The sequence below is a fragment of the Puma concolor genome, chromosome A2, assembly GCF_028749965.1.
Source record: "Puma concolor isolate L17-30 chromosome A2, mPumCon1.1.hap2, whole genome shotgun sequence".
NCBI lineage: Eukaryota > Metazoa > Chordata > Mammalia > Carnivora > Felidae > Puma > Puma concolor.
The window spans coordinates 100,879,235-100,900,572 of record NC_141668.1 but is presented as its reverse complement, the minus strand read 5'-3'; the positions used below and the strand labels follow the sequence as shown (position 1 = coordinate 100,900,572).

Below are 21,338 nucleotides of genomic sequence, written 5' to 3'. Positions count from 1 at the left end.
ATCATGACCTGAGCCAAAATCAAGAGTCAGATGCTTAACCGACTGAGCCACCCAGGTGCCCTCTTTTCCCCAATTCTTTTTTTTTTTTTTAATTTTTTTTTTAATGTTTATTCATTTTTGAAAGACAGAGACAGAGCACAAGCAGGGGTGGGGCAGAGAGAGAGGGGGACACAGAATCTGAAGCAGGCTCCAGGCTCCAAGCTGTCAGCACAGAGCCCAACACGGAGCTCAAACTCATGGACTGTGAGATACTGAGCTGAAGTTGGACACTCAACCAACTGAGTCACCCAGGTGCCCTCTTTTCCCCAATTCTTTTTGTGTTTTTTTTTTTATTTTTTTAATGTTTATTCATTTTTGAAAGACAGAGAGAGACAGAGCACAAGCAGGGGTGGGGCAGAGAGAGAGGGGGACACAGAATCTGAAGCAGGCTCCAGGCTCTGAGCTGTCAGCACAGAGCCCGACGCGGGGCTCGAACTCACGAACTGCGAGATCATGACCTGAGCCGAAGTCGGATGCTCAACCGACTGAGCCACCCAGGCGCCCCTCTTTGCCCCAATTCTTAACCTAAAATAGTTCACAGCTAAAGGAGAAAAGTGAAAAGGAAGGCATCAAACATCATTTTGGCAAAGGACAAAATAATAGACTTTCAAGGTCCCAAAGCCTCAGAGGCACCCTGCCATGTGACTCAGCCTCGGGGTCTCTGAACTGAACGTGGGCTCTGCCTGCCGGTCTGTGCGCGTGGCTGGCGTGTCCAGTCCAGACACTGTTGTGGACTACCATGCATTCTTTCTGCAAGTCACAGTGCACCTTTGAGATTCCAAGATAAACAGCTCAGAACAAAGCTCGCTTCAACTTCTGTGCACACCAAACAGGACACACGACCAAACAGCCTGTCCATTGTATTTGGGGGCGGGGCGGAAGCGATGACCTAGTTCTGTTGCACTATCGGATTTTAATAGGATCGGGGACCTGGCAGGGCTCCAGGCTCTGTGTGGCCCGACACCCACGCCCCGTGCTCCGTTCCCCGATCCCCCGGTCCAGGTCAGCTCCTCGCGGCCCCACAACAGATGGGCAGCTCAAACTGCTCTGCTCTGCAGATTTTTCTCCCCTCGAAAATGAATACAACATGTTTCCAAATCTCAACCAGATCTTGAGAAAATAGGGACGGCCAGAGGACTTCTTTGGAGTTATGGTTGTACAGTTTCCCAGACTTGGGGGAGAGACGTGATTTGTGCTTTTCTGGCAATCGCGTGGCCTCTTAATTTTTCCATAGACTTCCCAGTTTAAGTTTAGGGAAGGCAATGGAAAAAGAATGCAAACATTTATATATGTGCTGTGTGTGTCACGAGGTCTCCGAGCTTTCTGGTAGCCTGTTAACCAGAGCGCTCAACAAGGCATCACAGGAGACCACGGGGTGCAGTGTGTGGGGTGAGGAGGGGGCTCGTGGAGGGTGCCTCCCTTGTGAGGAGACCCTTCTGTGGGCCCAGCTCTGACACAAGGCGTCTCCATTCGCCTCCCTGGGCCTCAGTTTCCCTTTCAGGCAAGTAACGGCCTCAGAAGAAATGGGACTTGCAGGACCCTCCAGTTCTAAGTTTTATAAACAGCCCTTCTCCAAGATTAAACGATGTTTGAATGTGCATAAGTGTCAAATGTCTACCCTGCCCTTAAATGTTGTGATACGATGGTTATAATACAGAAGAAATACCAGCTCTCCCAGCTCTCCCTGCAAGGAGAGGGCCTAGGCCTGCAGGAAAGCATCCACACAGACGTTGGCAGCAAATGTTAAAAGCTAAGGGAATTTTTGTTGCTGTTGTTAATGGGAGTGGCACGGTCTCTGATTTGCTTTGAATTTCTGCCTTTGTATGATTTCAGTGTAGTTCAGTCCTGACCATTTTGAGGCACTTACGTGCCTAGACAGATGTTTGGTACCACTGGAAGGACAAAAGAGGAATAAATGTCCACCCTAGCACCAAGGCATTAACCCCACTTGCTGAGGCCTCAGGTACATGCAGGGGATATTGAGGCGACAAATGAACAGCGTTTGCCAACAAAATATGGCGCTAAATAGGCAAATGACGGGAGCTGAGAATGTAGTCCTTTCCTCAAAGAGCTTGATGGGGAGGGAGGACATTTTCAGAATCACACAAGTATTTAAGAGCAGATTATGATTAGTGCTCCTGAGCACTCAGAATCCCCTGGGGGGTTTGTTCAAACAGATTGCTGGGCGCACCTCCCGGCATCTCACACGGTAGGGTAGGCCTGGGTGGGGCCCAGGAATTTGTATCTCCAGCAAGTTCCCAGGCAGTAAAGAGCCTGCTCCCCCAAGGAAAAACTGCGAGATGCCAAGAGAGTTTGAGACTGGGGAGTCGGGAAGGCCCCTCGGAGGAGGAGTCAGAGAAGGAAAGAGGAGGTGGAAAGACATTCCAGGCAGAGGCCCTCTTGTGGGCGAGGGCCTGAGGGAGGTTGAGAGAGCCCAGAGCAGGAAGAAGGGGAAGGAGGGGGGGTGGGGGGTTCCGGAGGAGGGGCTGACGTTCAAGGCCTGGGGCTGCCCAGGAACTGTGAGGCCGGAGAAAGGCTGAAGGCAAGAAACATGATGTGATCAGGTTTGAGTTTGGGAGTATGTGTATTGCCCTCCACCCCCAGCCCAGCGACCTGTGTCCTCGGTCTCCTCTGTCACCCCTGGCTCCTGTGATGTTCTCACCCAAGCATCCCCCTTCTCCTGGGGGCCAAGTCCACATTCCGCCCTCAGGAGTGGTGGGAATATATGAAAGAACTTCTGAGCTCTTTCTTGCAGGCCATGTGGTCCCTGTCACATCTGAATTAAAGGTGTTCGAAGGGAGGACAGAATTTATGGGTGCTGTGAGACAGAAGAGAGGGTCCCATTGTGTGCGCAGTTGGAAATAAAACCTGCTTCTTGCACCCAAGAACAGAAGGGTTAAAATAAAGTCTGTAGTCACAGTTCTGTGTCCCAAAAGGCCTCTGCCGTGACAGCCAGTTAAATGAGGGAGGGGGCACTTTGCAGAACAGCAGTTTCCCATCTTGAGACTGAGGCACGGCGGCCACATCGACCCCCCTCTCTTGAGAAATGAATCCTGGGCAGGGGCGCCTGGGTGGCTCAGTCGGTTAAGTGTCTGGCTCTCAGTTTCAGCTCAGGTTATGATCTCACAGTTCGTGGGTTCGAGCCCCACATCAGGCTCTGCGCTGACGGTGTGGAGGCTGCTTGGGATTCAGTCTCTCCCCCTGTCTCTCTCTGCCCCTCCCCCACATGCTCGCATGTGGGCGCGCGTTCCCCTCTCTCTCTCTCTCACACACACACAAAAATACATAAAAACTTAAAACAACAACAACATCAACAAAAAACAAATGAATCCCGGGCAGCCAACAGAGTCTGCAGTCACTGTAACGTAATGCCCTCTGTCTGGTTCAAAGCCACCCAGAAGGGCCTCTCTGGCTCTACTCCCAGGACCATAGTGGTGCGGTGGACCATTGCCCGCTGAGACCCGGCCTTGTTGAGAAGTGAGGTCTCTCTCCGGGGCCACTTGCGGACTTGTGTGACCTCTGCTGGGAACTTTCACCATCATACCTCTGCACGTGTGTCTCCATTCAGTGAGAAAGGCATTACCAAGGCGTAGGGGCCCAGACACGGATTTCTGCAGCCCTGACAACATTTCAGGGTGCAGCAGCTTTGGCCTTCGGACAGAGGTCTTAAGAACAGAGATGTCAGCGGGTTCCGTTTTCATTCAGTGTGCTGTTGCCAAATGCTGCGTGGCGTGGGTCTCTCTGTAGACGGAAAGCCTTGCTTCACACTCACAGGGTCCCGTCTTCCACTCACGGGTCCTTTCACAGCCTAATATGTATGCAGTAGACCTCGCATGAATGTAAATGTCCGTTGCACTGAATCTTTCATGGGCTGCCCCGTCCTCCTCAAGTACACACTTTGGAACTCAAAATCACGTTTGCGCTTTGCTTCTTTTTACCCAGAAAGGGCTCTGCCTGCCTCTCCCGTCAGCCACCATAGGGGGACCTTTCTAATGCTTTCCTCTCCTCTCCTTCATGCAGGAAGCTTACGTGATGGCCAGTGTGGACAATCCCCACGTGTGCCGCCTCCTGGGCATCTGCCTGACGTCCACGGTCCAGCTCATCACACAGCTCATGCCCTTCGGCTGCCTCCTGGACTATGTCCGAGAGCACAAGGACAACATTGGCTCCCAGTACCTGCTCAACTGGTGTGTGCAGATTGCGAAGGTAAGTCGATGTGGAAGCCCACCCAGAGGGGTTGTGCACAGAGCAGGGCCCAGCTCCGAAAGTAGGGCAGAGATGCCCACTAAACAGGAGGTGCGGCTGCCTTAGCTCGCGGTGCCTGTCCCTCATGGCCTGGGATGATGCGGTCATTCGTGGGAGCCCCGAAGAAAAACAGCAAGGGGAAAAAAATAAAGATAGCTGGAAAATCGACAATTGGGTTCTCCATCCTGGGACAACTAAGTTTGCCGCGAGGGTACACGCGTGAGTGCGCGTGTGTACCCAGACACACAGCATTCGCTCTCCTTTATTTTGGTTTCAGTTGAATTGATTGCCTTTGGCATCAAATCAGTGCCTGTCCCACTGCACGTTGAAAATCTAATGATATGACTACATTTAAACAATTTTCTCTTTATTAGGTGTTAGTATGATTTGATGGCCAATGCTCTTATTTCTCTGGCGTCCTTTGTGTTGACTATTACGGTCAAGATGTGGCTTCTGCCCAGTCGGGACTTGATAACAAGGCAAGCAGGGAGGCTGAGGCTGAGACTGGGACTCAGATGGCAGTGTGGCTGTGACAACAAGGGCAGGTGCTGGGTGCGAGACCCAGCAGGTGAACAGGTGCTTCTGCTGCTTCACTGGGACTCCTCATGTGCCCACCCCTCCTCTGTTAACAGGCCTGATCCAGAGTGAGGGAGGGCAGATAACGCTGACAGTGGCCAGGTGGCCCTACCTGTGTGCTGAGGACAGAAGCAGAGCCATGTGCTGGGTATTTAACTACCCATCTGGCCTCCAAAGGACTTGTACTTTAATCTCAAAACTCCCCCCCCCTTTTTTTTAATGTTTATTTATTTTTGAGAGAGTGCGAGGTGGGGAGGGGCAGAGAGAAGGGGACAGAGGATCTGAAGCGCGCTCTGTGCTGACAGGCCAACAGCAGCGAGCTCGTTGCGGGGCTCGAACTCACAAACCACGAGATCATGACGCAAGCCGAAGTCGGTTACTGAACTGATGGAGTGGCCCAGGCTCCCCTCAGACCTCTCTCTCTTGACCCCAGCACTGCATCAGTTATTTGCAACCCAACTGGCCAAATTCTGTTTTTTCCTGGCAATGTTTTACTGGGTTGAATTTGGGGAATTTGTGGGCAGGCCCCTTTCTGAGCGCGTATGTCATTGACATTGTCTGTCTCCCCAGTGCAGCAGGGTGTGGAGGGGTGTGCTGGGGCCACAGAGTCAGAAAGCCTGTCTTCCACCGGGTGTTGTTTGGTTCCTGCCTGCTCACATCACCCCGCGTCGTGGTGGTAGTCAGTCCTGTGGAATTACTCTGGCAGTGTTCTGATCTTAATTCCTAGCAGGTGTGCGAGGTGACTGATAGGACAGATAAAACATGTCTGGGGCACTGGCCAGCCAGTGGATGCCCATAATACCACAGGACAGACTCTTGCTGAGAGCACCGGCACCAAGGGAAGGCAGGCTCCTTTCCTGAATCCAGGGTTCTGCGCCATGTTGGCCAAGTGGGAGGCCACCTCCCAGGATGACCAGAGAGCAGCACGTTGCTGTTTATTCCGGTGCCATCTACAGCTGCTGGAGGCTCCCAGTACCCTGGGAAGTGGGAGGGCTCTCCTCCTCTCACCATCTCTAGTCGCCTGGTGTTCCTGTCATTCTCCCAGCCGTACCCTGGCCACAGAGCAGAGGGGTTATTCGTGTTATTAGAGAACAGCCCTGGAAGTGGGGAGCCATGCCTCCGATGCTGTGGTTTCATGAAAATGCTCATTATTTCTGTGACTGGTTTAGTTTCCTGAGGCTGCCACAAATTGTCACAGACTGGTGGCTTACCACAACGGTAACCCACCCTGTCACAACTCTGCAGCTCAGCAGTCCAAAATCAAGGTGCCAGCTGGGCCATGCCCTGTCGGAAGGCTCTAGGGAAGAATCTGTCCTTGCCTTTCCTTTTTTGGTAGCTCTAGACATCCCCAGGCTCCTGGCTGTGTCCCTCCAACCTCTGCCTGAGTCCCTCCAACCTCTGCCTGAGTCTTCACATAGCCTTCTTCTCTGTGTCTCAGTCAAAATTGCCTTTTCCATTCTCTTAAAAGACACCTGTCACCCCTAAATCCAGGGTGATTTCATCCAAGACCTTTACCTGGTTACATCTCCAGCACCCTGTATCCAAACAAACCAGGTCACTTTCTGAGGTTCCTGGTCAGCATGAAACTCAGGGACCCTATTCAGTCCGGAACAGTGGCTGATCTGGGGAAGGAGGTGGTTAGCCCCAAGTAGGTTTTACTGAATATAGAATTATTCCTAGAGGTCTGCTCATACGCTGACTCCTGAACCCAGAAATTCTCACTTAGCTTTCTTCCTCGATTATCTAAGGCAACAAACTGGGAGTATGGCCCTCCGTACCTTGCTTTATTTGCTTTATTTTCTTTTAAGCACATCTTGCTACCTGGGAAGATGTGGCTTATGTACTTGTTCACTCGAGTGTGTGCCCACCTGCCCCATCTGGAAGGTGAGCCCTGGAAGAGTGGGTGTCCTGGCCGCATCGCCACCCGGGGCAGAGCGTCCACATTTCTGTATATCTGCGGCCGGCTTCTCCTCCCAGATTCATGAGGCCCACTTCACCAGAGGGTGCCAAGAGACTGAGCATTTCTTCTCTAATTATCTCATGGCAACCACCAGCTCCACGAAAGTGGCATTTCTTGTGATGGGGCACATAGCCTCAGCAAGTTTTGTCCAATACAGAACTGTGTTTACGAGTCAGCGGAGTGTAGATTCAAATCTCAGTGGTGGCATTTATTAGCCATGTGACCTCCGGCAAGTTGCTTGTCTTTTTGTGCCTAGCCTCTTTGGCTGTAAACGAGATTCTGCCATCGGTCCTCCTGGGTGGTGAGGACAACCCCATTTAGCCTCTGTGACGCATCTATCATGGTTCCCGCATGCATGTGGTGCTCACTGAACGCTCCCTCTCTCCGTTTCTTGCCCCGTATTTTGGCTAAGTTTTGTTGCATCAACAACTGAAATCTAAGCTGAAGTGCTGTCTTCTCGAGTTGTACATCCGCTTTCATTTAGTAGAGCATCTCCTGTTTCCGGATCTTCTCGCAGTCGTGAGTTTTTTGTTTTTTTTTTTCCTCTCTCTCCTTTGCAACCTTACGTTTTAATCTGCCTGACCCCTGGTGTCTACAAAGTTGGAAGTGTATTTTACCCTAAACACCAGCTTCTCCGACCAAAATGGAAAAAAAACACACAAACATAAATATGCTGGTAGCCACAGCAAGGAGGAATTCAGCTTTGCCTGGGCCCTGTCATAGGAGTTACCAGAGTCCCCGAGTTGAGTTTCCAGGGCCTGAGAGTTTTGCAAGATCGTTCTCCGTATAATGTTACTCACAATTTCAGCCCGTTAATTGAAATCCACTATTCTGTCTATTGTACTTTGTTTAGCTCTACTTCACATTGATGTTCTTCCAGGTGGTGGCTGTTAGCGGTCTGGGATAGATTTGCTCTCTAATTCAGAAGAGAAATCTTTTCCCACTCTATTTGAATAGCTGTAGTGATGGAGTGCCTGTCCCGGAGGGAAAGGAAAATAATGGTTTCCTCAGTCGTGAAGAGAGAAATTTGCTCTTGGGTTAGTGACTCTTTATCTAAGTATGAAATGCTGTTTTTGAAACCACCCAGAAACACTTAGTGGCTGACCAGAAACTAAACTCGTGGCATTTTTAAAGTGGGATGCATTGACTTATAAACGTCCTGCATTGATTTACAAAGGCATGGGCTCTCTTGGGAAGTTTTCTCAATATTGATGGAGAGCTGGCCACTGTTAGGCAAGTTTATTTTCCTGGCTGAACTGCTGAGAGGACAAATTATATCACCTGGGCAAAAGGAAAAGAAAAGAGAAGGAGGAAGGGACTCGGTCAGGATGGGACTGGGAGAGCAGAAGAGAGCCACAGCCCCTCACCACACACGGTGAAAATGGATTCAATTCTCCGGTCTCAGGACCGCCACCTGCCCCCAGTCAGAAAGATCTTTGTTTCCTAAGCTCCTGGCTCATGAGGCCGGGTAGCTCCCACTTGCTGGGACTTAGCTGCTTCAGAAAGTGTATCTACTCTTTCTGGCTACATAAGGCAGCTAGTAAGTCCGAAAATATATCAGATGGCACAATAATGTTATAGTATGTTCTAATCTGAAAGATCCTATTATCCTATCATCCATCTCTTGGAAAATACCCCTCAGAGTATCCGTTGTCCCGCACATTATTGCAAAGTCCCGCAGGAAAGCAAGCTCTCCAGACTGTGCTTAATCCGTCATTTTCCCAAACCTTTGGGACAAAAGAACTTTCTCATCACCTAACCCTGATTAAGATCTCACGGAGTTGAGTTTTCAGGGAATTGGCATACATCACGGATCCTCGGGATCAGGCCCAGTGGGGTTTGAAGACAGAAGGCAGGAGGCAGCAGAGGCTCTTGGGAAGACATGGGCTGCAGGGCCATTCTCTGACCACAGCTCGATGGGCACCAAACCATGCTTAGGTCAGGCTGTGAGATACAGTTTAATAAGGATAAACTTAAAAAGTTAGTTCAAAGCTTTCATTTTGGAAGTACACGGGATTACTTGGTGTGGTGTAAGTTTATCTGAAGAAGCCCCAGGTGTTTTCATGGGCCACACATTTGTCAGAACCGTCACTGCCTGGGAGCCGCTAAAAGGGGGAGGAGACAAGATGGGCAGAGCCATTCGCAGGTTATCAGGTCCAGGTGAGGAGAAGGAAGTGCTCGTTCTACCCTGATGTAGCCGGAACATTCCAGGCCACGTATGTTCGGTTCTGGGTGCCCCGTCATGAAACCCACGTTGACAAACTCTACTGTGGTCATAATAGATGAGCAGGGGTGTGAGAGAATGAAAATCATGCTGGCTGAAGAACTAGGAAAAGAACTACAGTCTGTTAGTCTAACCAGGGTGTCGTGGCAAAGAGACACTCCATTCTCTGGAACTTCAGATGCACAGACTCCTGGTCCTGCCTGGGCTCTGGCCTTCCCACTCAGGTCAGCTCCCTCTACACTCCAGGTCAGGATTCATCAAGGTGAGGTTCAAGGTGCAGCCCAAGGGTGCTGATTCACCACTGACCTCTGCTCCGTCCTCAGAAAGGACGACTGCAAAGCACCCTCCTCTGTAAACACCTAGGCAACAAGACAGATCAGCAACAGAGCCAAACAGTAGATCCAGTTACCAGACATTTCAGTTATTTGGATTATTTTTTACTTATTCTCGAATGTTCCACAAAAAGTTACAGTTGCATTTAATCAACCTAAATGATCGCTTTGCAGGAAGTCATTAAAAAGCCAAAAGTTACTGTGCTATTAAAATATCAAAGCATCAAAATACCAACGTTTAGATATTTCACTTCGTCATTTCTTGGGCGTGTATGTGCCAGTATTAGGAATCGTGTGAAATAGATGTATAAATAAGATGAAATTTCTTATCTCCCCAGTTTATAAGCCAGTGAGGGAACCGGAGCCACACAGCTAGCAGTGTTGCAGGGAGTGAATGGTCAGAGCAGGAGAGCTGGGTGCACGGAGGACGGACTCCCGAAGGCTGCTATGAAGAACACACGGGGTCCGGCAAGGTGGGCTCAGTCTGTCAACCAGGCACCAGGTGCTGTGAGGACAGTGGGGAGGGGACGGGGGGGATGGGCAGGGGATGGGCACACCAGCCTGTGCCTTAGCCTCGAGAGTTCTGTGCTGGAGACGTGAGTGAGAGGCCTGACCCGCCTGTTGGCAGTGAGCACACAGTGAGAGGTGGCCATCCCACAGTGTCAGGAATGCAGAGCAGCTCAGGGGCTGAGAGCTGGGCTGCTCCGGGAAGGGAAGGGCAGGGTGCGGAGCTAGAGAGGAGGAGGGGAGGCCCCGGCAGGGCCAAGAAGACAGCTTCGGATGAAGAAAGCAAAGGGCGCCTCTCGGGAATTTGTTCACGATCAGACTTTTTGGGAAAGTGGAGGAGTCGCGGCCTAATTCAAGCTCACGGCAAAAAGGAGGGAGAAGTGTGGGTGGATTTGGCAGTTCGGGGAGATGATGAAGGGCTTTCACTGGGCACCATCCTGAGTGTTCTACATGGATTAACTTATTTAACCTTCTGAGGAGCCCAGTTTACATATGGGGAAACTGAGGCACAGGCATGTGTAAGTCACTTGCCGAGGTCTTGAGCTAGTAAGTAGCAAAATCAGGATTGGGCCCCAGGCAGCCAGTCTCCCAAGTCCATACTGTTTTGTATTCTTTTCTTTTCTTTTCTTTTCTTTTTTTAAAATATATTTATTTAAAGTCAAGTTAGTTAACATAAAGTTTCAGGAGTAGAACCCAGTGATTCATCACTTACATATAACACCCAGTACTCATCCTTAACAGGTGCCCTCCTTAACGCTCATCATCCATTTAGCCCATCCCCCACCGACCTCCCTTCCAGCAACCCTCAGTTTGTTCTCTATAGTTAAGAGTCTTTTATGGTCTGCCTCCTTCTCTGTTTTTATTTTTCCTTCCCTTCCCCTATGTTCATCTGTTTTGTTTCTTAAATTTCACACATGAGTGAAATCATATATTTGTCTGACTTATTTCGCTTAGCATAATACACTCTAGTTCCATCCACGTTGTTGCAAATGGCAAGATTTCACTCCTTTTGATGTCCGAGTAAAACTCCATTGTATATATAAACCACATCTTCTTTATCCATTCATCAGCTGTTGGATGTTTGGGCTCTTTCCATACTTTGGCTGTTGTTGATAGTGCTGCTATAAACATCGGGATGCGTGTGCTCCTTCAAATCAGCATTTTTGTAGCCTTTGGATAAATACCTAGTAGTGCAACTGCTGGGTTGTAGGCTAGTTCCATTTTTAATTTTTTGAGGAATTTCTGTTCTATTTTCCACAGTGGTTACACCAGTTTGCATTCCCACCAACAGTGCAAAGGGGTTCTTCTTTCTCTGCATCCTCGCCAACATCTATTGTTGCCTGAGTTGTTAATTTTAGCCATTCTGACAGGTGTGAGGTGATATCTCATCGTGGTTTTCATTTTCCGTACTCTTGCACTTGCTGTCATGGCTCAGGGCAGAACCCACAGACCAGTGAGCCTGGCTGGTCTCCTGTCCCCTCACAGTAGGATGTTGGTGCCAAACGAGCCCTGTCTGGGATTGGAAATTCTGACACTTTCTACCTCTTCTGGGTAGGGGCTCAGTGGTAGATGAAACATACTATTGAGTTTACTCTGCCAAAACCATCTGCCAACCTCTCTACTTCCTACTTTGTGCCATTTCCGTACTCACGAAGTCAGGGGTCAATGGACTCCCCATAGCTGTTTATGAAATAGAACAGAAATGGATCCCAGCCTCTCACTCTGGACTCCTCCCAAGAGTTGTAGGATGCTGCAGCCCTCAGGGAAAAGAGTCTGCAAATGTCAAACTCAACCACCCCCAGTCCTTTCTTCTTCCGTAGGTGGTATGCCAGAAAAATCCTTAATATCCGTGTGAAGCATATCCCTGGGCTTCTCTTGTGTGCACACAGGTTCCAAGCTGGCTCTTCAAATTCCCGTATAACCTTCATATTTCAAAATTCATCCTAGCTGTCCTGTAGTAATTAACAAAAATAAATATGTTGATTTAAATTAAAGAGAGGATCTCTTCAGGAAATGAGCTCCCCAAAGAGGCCCTACTGAGCCCGTGATGATACAGCTTCCTGTGGTTCTCTGTGTAGATGGGCTCTTATCACGTCTCTTATCTTTGCTGACTGGTTAAAATATAACTTTGCTGGGCACTGAGATGGTCTTTGAAACTGCCTCTATAAGTGTGGGACAGAGACTTGATGAATAGAGTTTTATCTAAGTTCAAATGAGCCTAATCTTGCCGCCCCCAAATCATCTCTGATTTAAACCCCTCTGGCTGATTAGCTGGTGCTCCAGAGGATGTAAATGGCTCTTTCCTCCCCATTCCCAAGGCTTCTCTAAAGACCGATGTTCTGAGAAAACGTCACAATTTATTAAAGTGGTTCTGGTCCTTTAAAGACCGGAGGGTCTTTTTGTTTGTTTATTTGGAGTTTCTTCGACATCTGAGGCAGCCTTTGGGCCAGCATGCGAGTATCAGTAGGAAATTAGGTCTGGGTCCCAATGGTGGTCTTAAGGACCCAGAGCACTTGGTCTGACCGGCCTCTAGACCCTCTGGGGCGGCTCTCAAGGTGGTCATGTGGGTGCCGGGACCCCAGCACCAGAGTGGCTTTCTTTGGAGGTGTATTTGAAATGTCTGGCACATCATCAGTGCTCACAACTGTCCACTGCTCTGATCATTCATTCATTCATTCATTTTTCAACAACTTTTGTGCAAATGTGTCCAGTGCACAGATTGTTAGGCATTCCAATAGGCAGAATGAAAGGTTTGAGATGGTAGTTAGATGAAGCTGGAAATACCCTCTAACATCCCCCCTTGGGGGTCTTGTGAACTCAGAGCACAAATTTGAAATAAAGTCAGAGGGATAGGGCAAGGTTGACGGGCTCCCGTGTGTCAGGACTTAATGTGTGATCATTACTATATGAATGTGCAACAGCTACGTGATCCCTACCACTGAGGCAATCTTCGGGAAAGGTCTGATGAGCACACAAGCCATGCAGGGTGGAAGGAAAAAGAGAAAACAAGGGCAAGAGAGAAAAGGAAGGAGGGAGAACAAGTGAGCTAATACAGCCTGGAATGCACATGTTGTGCTAACCAGGCGAGAGGCCAAGCTCAGTTAACCCTTTTGGAATGGGTAAGAGTACACCATGTTTAATAGAGGACTTACTCTTGTATAAGAGACAGGAGGACCAAGCAGGAACCAAAGGAGAAAAGGAAGCTGATGAATGGAGCCCCCTGTGAAGGGGTCGTGGGGAGAGGTGACAGGGCGTAGTAAGTCAGCCTTCTGTTTGGAAGTGTTTTCTCAGCTTCTGTTCCTTCCCTCTCACTCTCCACATGCCATTCCTAAATAATAATCCCTAATTTGGAAACGCTGTCCCATGGAGAGCCTGCTGGTTTCCTCTTGAGTAGACGTGAGCCCTATTAACCTTATTATGCAGCACCTGAGAAATCTTAGAACGGGGGCACTTAAGTCAAACAGTATCTGAAACATTCAGGAACTTTCTAGATAGTACCACAGAGAAGGGAGACATGGGAATTAATCATTTTTTTCCCAAGGAAAGAAAAACATTGAAGCCCTCAAAAATAGCCCGCAAAGACTAATTACTGGTAGCATCTTCCTAAGATCCTACTTTCCTATGAGGGTTAGTTTTGCTCTAGAAAGAAAAAAATTGGGGGCGCCTGGGTGGCTCAGTCGGTTAAGCATCCGACTTCAGCTCAGGTCATGATCTCACAGTTCATGGGTTCGAGCCCCGCGTCGGGCTCTGTGCTGACAGCTCAGAGCCTGGAACCTGCTTCGGATTCTCTCTGTCTGTCCCTCCTCTGCTTACGCTCTGTCTCTCTCTCTCAAAAATAAACAAACATTAAAAAAAATAAGAAGAAAAAAATTTTAATGTCACTTCACTAATAATGTTTACCTAACATCCGTGCAAAAGGAAGCAAAGAATTTGCCAGAAAATCTGGGAATCCATATCTACCTACAGGTACTCCCTTCCATTGCCCCAACATGGAAGTCCTGCCATAGCTACAAAAAAGCTAGAGAGTAATGCAGGGTCAGTGAAGCCCATTTGGCTCCATTTCATGCATTTCAATAAGCATTTCTGTGCCTGTCTTTACTGGGGACCTCATGAGTGTTGTCTGTAAAGGAGGTTGGAAACCTGGCCCATTCTCCCGGCTGGAGAGAGAGAGACAGGCACATTTGTGAATAAGTGGGAGAGAATGTGGGACAAACAACATAAGGTGTCTGCAGAACTTAATGGCTTCTCCCACCTGCCAGACTGGCCCTGCACAGAGGTGAGAGCTTCCACGCTCATGTCAACAGGTTGGAGCTTGGGAGGGTCTCAGGGCGCTTGGCTGAGCCAGGCAGGCATGGAGCAAGGAGGAGTAGCGGCCGGAAGTGACCTCACTTGCCAGCAGGAAGTGAGTGCGACAGACCCCAAGAAAGCTGTGGGCAAGGACAGACGTTGAGGGGTAACACTTCTGGGAATTCAGGTGTCAGGCCATGTGCTGGGTGCTTCTCAAGTATTCTTTCTTTCTTTTGCTTTAGCAGTGACTCTGGTTACAACAGAATTAGGGTGGCAACCCAAAGAGGGGGTGGGAAGGGCCACCTTGTAAAAGCAGATGCGGTATCCACGTGATTGCAATGAAAAAAAAATCAAACTGGAAAAAGAAACAATCTTCTCCATTGGTAGCGAATCCCGTCAGGTCGTCCAGGGAAGCAGGAGGGGAGTGTGGCTTCACATCACCCAGAAGCAGGGCTCTGCCCCAGCCTGGTGAGCACCCTTACCTTCCCTGCTTCGTAGATCAACTAAGCACAGGGAAGGGGACACCAGGCAGGGGGCACGGTTGCCCGAGTCCAGACAGTCGTCCAGCCAAGTTTCAGCCCTACAGCAGACTTCTGGCTCTGTCACTATTTAGTAGGTAGTTACTGGGGCGCATGGGTGGCTCAGTCGGTTGGGCGTCCGACTTCGGCTCAGTTTGTGGGTTCGAGCCCCATGCCGGGCTCTGTGTGACAGCTCAGAGCCCGGAGCCTGCTTCGGATTCTGTGTCACCCTCACTCGCTGCCCCTCCCCTGCTTGCACTCTGTGTCTCTCTCTCTCTCTCTCCCAAAAATGAATTACCGTTAAAAAAAAAAAAATTCAGTAGGTGGTTACTAGTGTTGAAGGTGCAAGTAACTGTGTCCTGCAGGGGAAGCACACAGATGGGTGCAAACACAAGTCCCTGATGCAGAAAGCTCAGAGCCTATGGGAAGATGGCCTCAAATCCCTGTGCGCAGGCACCAGCTCTCCCGAGGGGAGCGCCTTGCCATCTTTGTATGAACCCAGGTCCGCGCTCTCCAGGGGAGTCGGCTAACCAGTGCGTTCCCTCACCGCACGGCCCCATGTTTCAGGGCATGAACTACCTGGAAGACCGGCGCTTGGTGCACCGTGACCTGGCAGCCAGGAATGTCCTGGTGAAGACGCCACAGCATGTCAAGATCACAGATTTTGGGCTGGCCAAACTGCTTGGCGCCGAGGAGAAAGAATACCATGCGGAAGGAGGCAAAGTAAGAAGCTGGCTGGTAGACCAGCAAGCATTTTCTTGCCAGCAAACTGACCCATGTAGGGGACCTTCTCAGAAGTTCTGGGTGAGGTCACAGCAGCTGCCCTGACACCTGGATCGAGCCAGGGTCGTCTTCTGGCCACGCAGGCTGGAGGCGCTGCTTTGAGAACAGGATTTGCTGGGAGAGTGGGTATAGATGGTTCTATCACGTTCAGAGGCCAAAGCCACAACCGCGAGCCAGCTCTGTCTTCAGGTGACCGTTGGCCAGGGTTAGGTTTCAGCCTCCTCCTCCAGGATATAGCAACCTTCAGAGGAGCATCTGGGAAGTGTTACAGCCAATTTGGTGGCACACAGCTCTTGAGGACATCTTAGAAATATGGAAAATTCCCCATGCTGTTCTAGAGCTCCTGAGGGTCTCCATGACTCTTGTAGAGTTGGCTCCCTCCTCCCAGACAGGCTTAAGGATCCTCCGGGGGACTCTCTCCCAACACTGAGGGGTGCAGGTCCCCCAGGATTTCCAAAGCAGCTGTACCCCTCTTAAGCTTCATTCTGGCCTCTATGGCTCCAAGCAGCTTCAAACACCCCTAAACGTGAGGTGGCTAGGACCACAGTGCATGACCAGGGCCCCCAGCCCCCATCAGGTGCACCCAGTTCACCAGAAGAGCCCACAGACCAAAGGTCCTCAGCTGAGGCATTTATGAAACTGCATGTGGGGACCAACAGAATAGCCCTGTTTTCTACCAGGTATTAAACTTGCTCCTCCCGCTGGCGGGGGGAGCACTGCTCCTGGGGTACTGGGGTACAGTGGCCTGGCTCTCCCACATTTGTCACTTGTAATTTGTTCCAATGTGATCTGGTTTTTTTTCAACAGAGGGAAGCTAACAGTTTACCTTATTACTTTTTCTCTCATCCTTCCAAGGTGCCTATCAAGTGGATGGCTTTGGAATCAATTTTACACCGAATTTACACCCACCAAAGTGACGTCTGGAGCTATGGTGAGTCAAAATCTTGATGCTAATGAATGCGTACTGAAACTAAGCCGGCTTGGATCGTTTGTTGATTTACATTATATGCTCTGTCATCCAAATACTGTCTTTTGAGACCATGGCTGATAATAGTGTCCTCGTTGCTGTCTATTATACTAAGGACATGACAAAGGAAATTGAGTCTAACTACCACACTGCCTGTCACTGGAGATATCAGTGAACTAGTCAAGAGGGGGGAAAGGGAGGGAGAGAGAGAGCTTGGACTTAGGAAATGCCTGTACCTGCGACATCAAACCAAACTTGACCTCTTGCCATGGATTTGAAGTGAACCAAAAGCAGATGACAAATGGGGTTTCATGGGGAAGAGTTTCCGGGTAGAGAAATGAGGTCTTGTGACAGACGAACTCAGTGGCTGTTGCTTCCTGCAGTGAATGGTGGTCTGTGTGTATCAGAGAGAATGACTTGACAAGAGTGCACTGTGAGGATGTGTCTGTGGGGAAAAAAATAATAATAGTAGGCAAGGGAAATAGTTACTGCTTGTGGCTCTAGTGAGGACATCTCATCGGGACTGACTCTCTGTTTCCCCCTCCAAATCTCCCCATGGCCCTGCACAGGCCTGTGCCTCTCCTCTCAAACACTCCTTTCCCATTCTTGCCTCATTGCCTTTGTACAAAGGACATCCTGAGCCTACAAGGGCCTCACCATTTAAGAAAGTGTCACTAGCACATTTTCACTGACTGCTGTGCTAGGCACCCACACCTGTTTCACAGTCAGCCCTCACAAGTCCAGCAATCTGCTGGAAGGCTGCCAAACAGCTCATCTAATATATTTATCCATGAATTATCCGTCTATTTCCACTATTAAAGCAATGGGGGTGAAGGGGAGGGGCCACCCCCTCCGTAGAAATGGGTACTTGGGGAGAGAAATATTGAAACAAATTTCCAAGAGTAATTTAGTTATTATCACAAAACCAAATCATTCAGGATACCATCTGTTTAGTGGTTTTTTTTCATAGTACTATTGACTTCCTAATATTCTAAATGTGCTTTAATTTTATGGATCTTTGTCTTCTGCTGAGAATGCAAGCTTTACAAAGACAGAGATCTTTGTGGGTGAACAAGTGAATTTTTACACGTGCCTGTGAGCGGGGCTGCCTGCCATGAATGAACCAGATGAGGAAATAAAGCTCTTCTGATGCCTTGTTAGTTTAGTCATTTCCAAGATATGTCTACTCCCCAAGAGGGATAGGAGGAAATGCTTCTTTTCCTGATCCTGAATCCCGGCCAGAGGCATCCGCATTGTCACCTCCCTCCCTCAGTGACACCATAGCAAGAGTTGCCATGGGTCTTTTCTCTTCCTGTTCTACACACATTCATCTATTCTCCAGACAACAGGCAAAAACTATTTTTAAACTAAAGCAGGCTTTTACTTCTCTGAGTATCATCCTTCTTTGGTTTTCCATGTATGTTCCAAATAAGACCTGAGCCCCTAACCACGGTGGGTGAGATCACAATTACGACAGGTCTGGCTTGTCCAGGATCATGTGGCCGAGTTTCCATCCTTGCCACTGGCGTGAGCCAACTCACAGTCCGCGAGTTGATCCACATTTGTTGAATCGATGAACACTCTCTACAGTTCTGTGACTTAATACCTTTGAATGATTACCAGTATCAGAGACTCAGCATCACTATGGCGGTCATGTGGTTTTCATTTCGGCGGAAGATGTGCTGTCAGCCATTAGGATCGATCTGTTGTCCCTGGCAGTACGCTGGAATTGTTAAACCATAAGCCTGAAGTTTTAGTTTAGAAAACATATCCTGTTACCCCACTCTCTAGTCCCCATTCAAGACAAACTATTTTAATAAATTAAGAATGTATGTGTTATGCTTAGGAGTTGAAAAGAGAATTTGTGCCATGTTTCAGGCCCACTCAAACCTTGACTTCCCAGAGGAATTGTGCACATTTAAATTTTAATGTTGCTTTATTTTTGAGAGAGAGAGAGTAAGGCAGAGGGACAGAGCACGAGTGGGGGAGGAGCAGCGAGAGAGGGAGACACAGAATCCGAAGCCGGCTCCAGGCTCCGAGCTGTCAGCACAGAGCCCGACGCGGGGCTCGAACTCACAAACCGTGAGATCATGACCTGAGCCAAAGTCGGACACTTGGCCGACTGAGCCACCCAGGCATCCCTCGATGTGCATATTTAAACACAATGTCTAAACCTAGTTATAGGAGAATTCATTGACTTCATGGATCTGGAGATGAGATATTTTTTCATCCAGTCCATATTGACACTGGTGAGGAAGGACAGGAGAATCTACTTTCTTACCCCTGAACCATTACTTTACTCCATTTTTCACTCCTGCATGTTGCATATTCAGGTCATTCAGTTTGGTGATGGCCTCTGGATGATCCAAGCAGACCTGTGGTAACAGGTATCTAGAGGCCAGCTCTAAAGAAAGTCTGTCATCAGACCAATTGGATTATCAGGAAACTGCCAGGATCCTGTGTCTGTCCCTCTCCATGCAGTCGGGGACCTGGGCTCAGTCCCACCGGACTCCTCTCTTAGTCTCCCCAGTGCTCCTTCGCTGTCCAGGTTTCTAGAGCAGAGAATTCCATCAAGGGAGGAGGCACAGAGATGGAAGGATCGTCAGAACTCAGGGAGGGCCTGGAAAAACACCAATTCTAAAACTGCTTTGCTTTTTTTTTTTTTTTTTTTAATCATGATGCTTGATTATTTTTTTGAAATAAAAGGTATGGTGTTTTTAGGTTTGTTAAAAAGATTATGGGGTTCTCTGTTTCCAGTTTTTATTATCATTTTAAAACGTGCAGTGTATATAACCCTGTCTGTAGGTCTCCATCTTCCGTAGATCCAAGTCGTTTAGGGGAGATGTCTGAGTGTGTGACTCCTGCTTCCTTGCATAATAACATGTATGTCATTACGGTGCTTGTGTTGTCATTGTTGCTGTTACTGAAGTTTACCATTTATTGGCCACTTACTATTCGCCTGGCCTTGTCTGAACATTTCCGTTGTGTTATCTCATTTGATCTGCACAACTGTCTTCTAAGACAGATGCTGTTATTATCCCACTTTACCCAAAGGTAAAATGAGTTTTCCAGCACTCAAGCTAATGGCCCAAAGCCACAGGAACATGGGTTTTTAAATGTTAGAAACATGTAAATGATGACTAAAGGCAAGGCCGTGTGATTATTATCGACTCGTAAAGCAACTCTTCATCCTCTCAGGAGTCACCGTTTGGGAGTTGATGACCTTTGGGTCTAAACCTTACGACGGAATCCCCGCAAGTGAGATCTCGACCATCCTGGAGAAAGGAGAGCGCCTCCCACAGCCACCCATATGCACCATCGATGTCTACATGATCATGGTCAAGTGTGAGTGACTGCTGTGGCCATCCACTCTTGCCTAGCTGGACCTTGGCACTCAGAGCCCCTTGTTGTGCCTGGAAAGGCATCACTGCCCTTAGCCAAAAAAATTGAGGCCTCTGATTCCCTGAGGAAATATTGTCACATCTTTACAGCTGGCACTCAAGTCCAGGAACATCTGTAAACACCCTCTTCCAACATTCTTCAGGAAGCACTTGCTTGACCTTTTGAGCACTGTGACCTGGCATGTGCCCATGTTTGGAAGCAAATAAATAAAATCAAATTCCTCCATAAGCCATTACACCGAAATATTCTAGTCTCTGAGTTGCTCAATGAAAAAGGCACTCTGCATTTTGAGGCCCGTTACCAGAGAGACAGAATGTTTTTAAATGCCTGACAATGAGTAAGCACATGAGGCTAACAGAGTCAACATTTGTGTCTTGACTTCAGCCTTTCAAATAATAGATCAACATGAGGTCTTGTGCAGTGTAGCAAGTACGCATTTTAATCTAAATAAGAGTGTGTAACTTGATTGATGCTGTTATTCCACGCGTTCAGCAGGCTCTGAAGGTAACGTTATACTGATGAAACAAGGGAGCACAGGGGGTATGACAGGGCCAAGTTGATGTAAATATTACTGCCTTTCTGAACTTCAGACCACAGAGGTAAGCTACTCTCACTTCCTCGCTTTGGGCCGGGGAAGCTGGGGCCCAGAGAGGTTACATGATTCCTCTAAGGTCACATAAGCAGTCTGTCCAAAAATAGCTTGACATCCTGCTGATAGAAAGTAAATGTGAACCCTCAAGAGACGCGAGGATTTCCAGCTGAGAACCGTTCCTCCAGCTTGTTTGATCCAGACTTAGATCGTTGTGTAATCAAATGTGCCAGTGAGGTTAACATGTGTCTTAAGGAAGACTCGGGAGCACCCCCCTCGCTTGCGTGCTTGGTTACTGAATATGTAAGACAATGAAAGCACCAGGATGGGAAGTTCCCAAACCCTGAGGCTGTTAAAGAAAGTCCCTAACTTTCTCTAAATTGAATCGAGTGTCCAGCTTGCAAGACTGCCAAGTGAATATAGACGAGCGTGGACGTCCAGGGAGGACTTTGCCGGAGAGCCTGCACGCCGGGGGCTGCCTACAGTCAGAGCAGTTCACAAATAGTGCGGCCCCCGATGCTGGGTCACTTGCGGTGAAAATGCCGGCACTCTGGCTCTAGGAAGAGTAGGCATAGAAAATTAGAGGATGCTCCTGTCATTCTGATTCAAGTGTACTGTGTCATCACGGTCTGTAAACTGTGACCAACGTTCGTCTGCCAAGACAGAAACGTCTATCACAGAGATTAGGTTTCTGCATCACTTATTTGCCTACAAAGAGGTCACCATAAATGCCCCCGTGAAGCAGTGCCATCTCTACCATTTCTTTCAGGGCCTGACTGTACTGTTTTCCTCATTCCTTCCCCAGGCTGGATGATAGATGCAGACAGTCGCCCGAAATTCCGTGAGTTGATCATTGAATTCTCCAAAATGGCCCGAGACCCCCAGCGCTACCTTGTCATCCAGGTACCA

At 48.7% G+C, this 21,338-nt stretch overlaps 1 protein-coding gene across 2 annotated transcripts in view; it reads left to right on the top strand.

The window, feature by feature from the left end:
- Positions 1 to 21,338, top strand: part of EGFR (epidermal growth factor receptor) — a 213,035-nt gene that overhangs the window by 182,173 nt on the left and 9,524 nt on the right. For both annotated transcript variants that reach the window (XM_025923287.2, XM_086697064.1), the window contains exons 20-24: positions 4,060 to 4,245; positions 15,256 to 15,411; positions 16,327 to 16,402; positions 19,637 to 19,783; positions 21,235 to 21,332. In XM_025923287.2, coding sequence (XP_025779072.1) covers positions 4,060 to 4,245; positions 15,256 to 15,411; positions 16,327 to 16,402; positions 19,637 to 19,783; positions 21,235 to 21,332 — 663 coding nt within the window. The remainder of the gene's footprint in view (positions 1 to 4,059; positions 4,246 to 15,255; positions 15,412 to 16,326; positions 16,403 to 19,636; positions 19,784 to 21,234; positions 21,333 to 21,338) is intronic.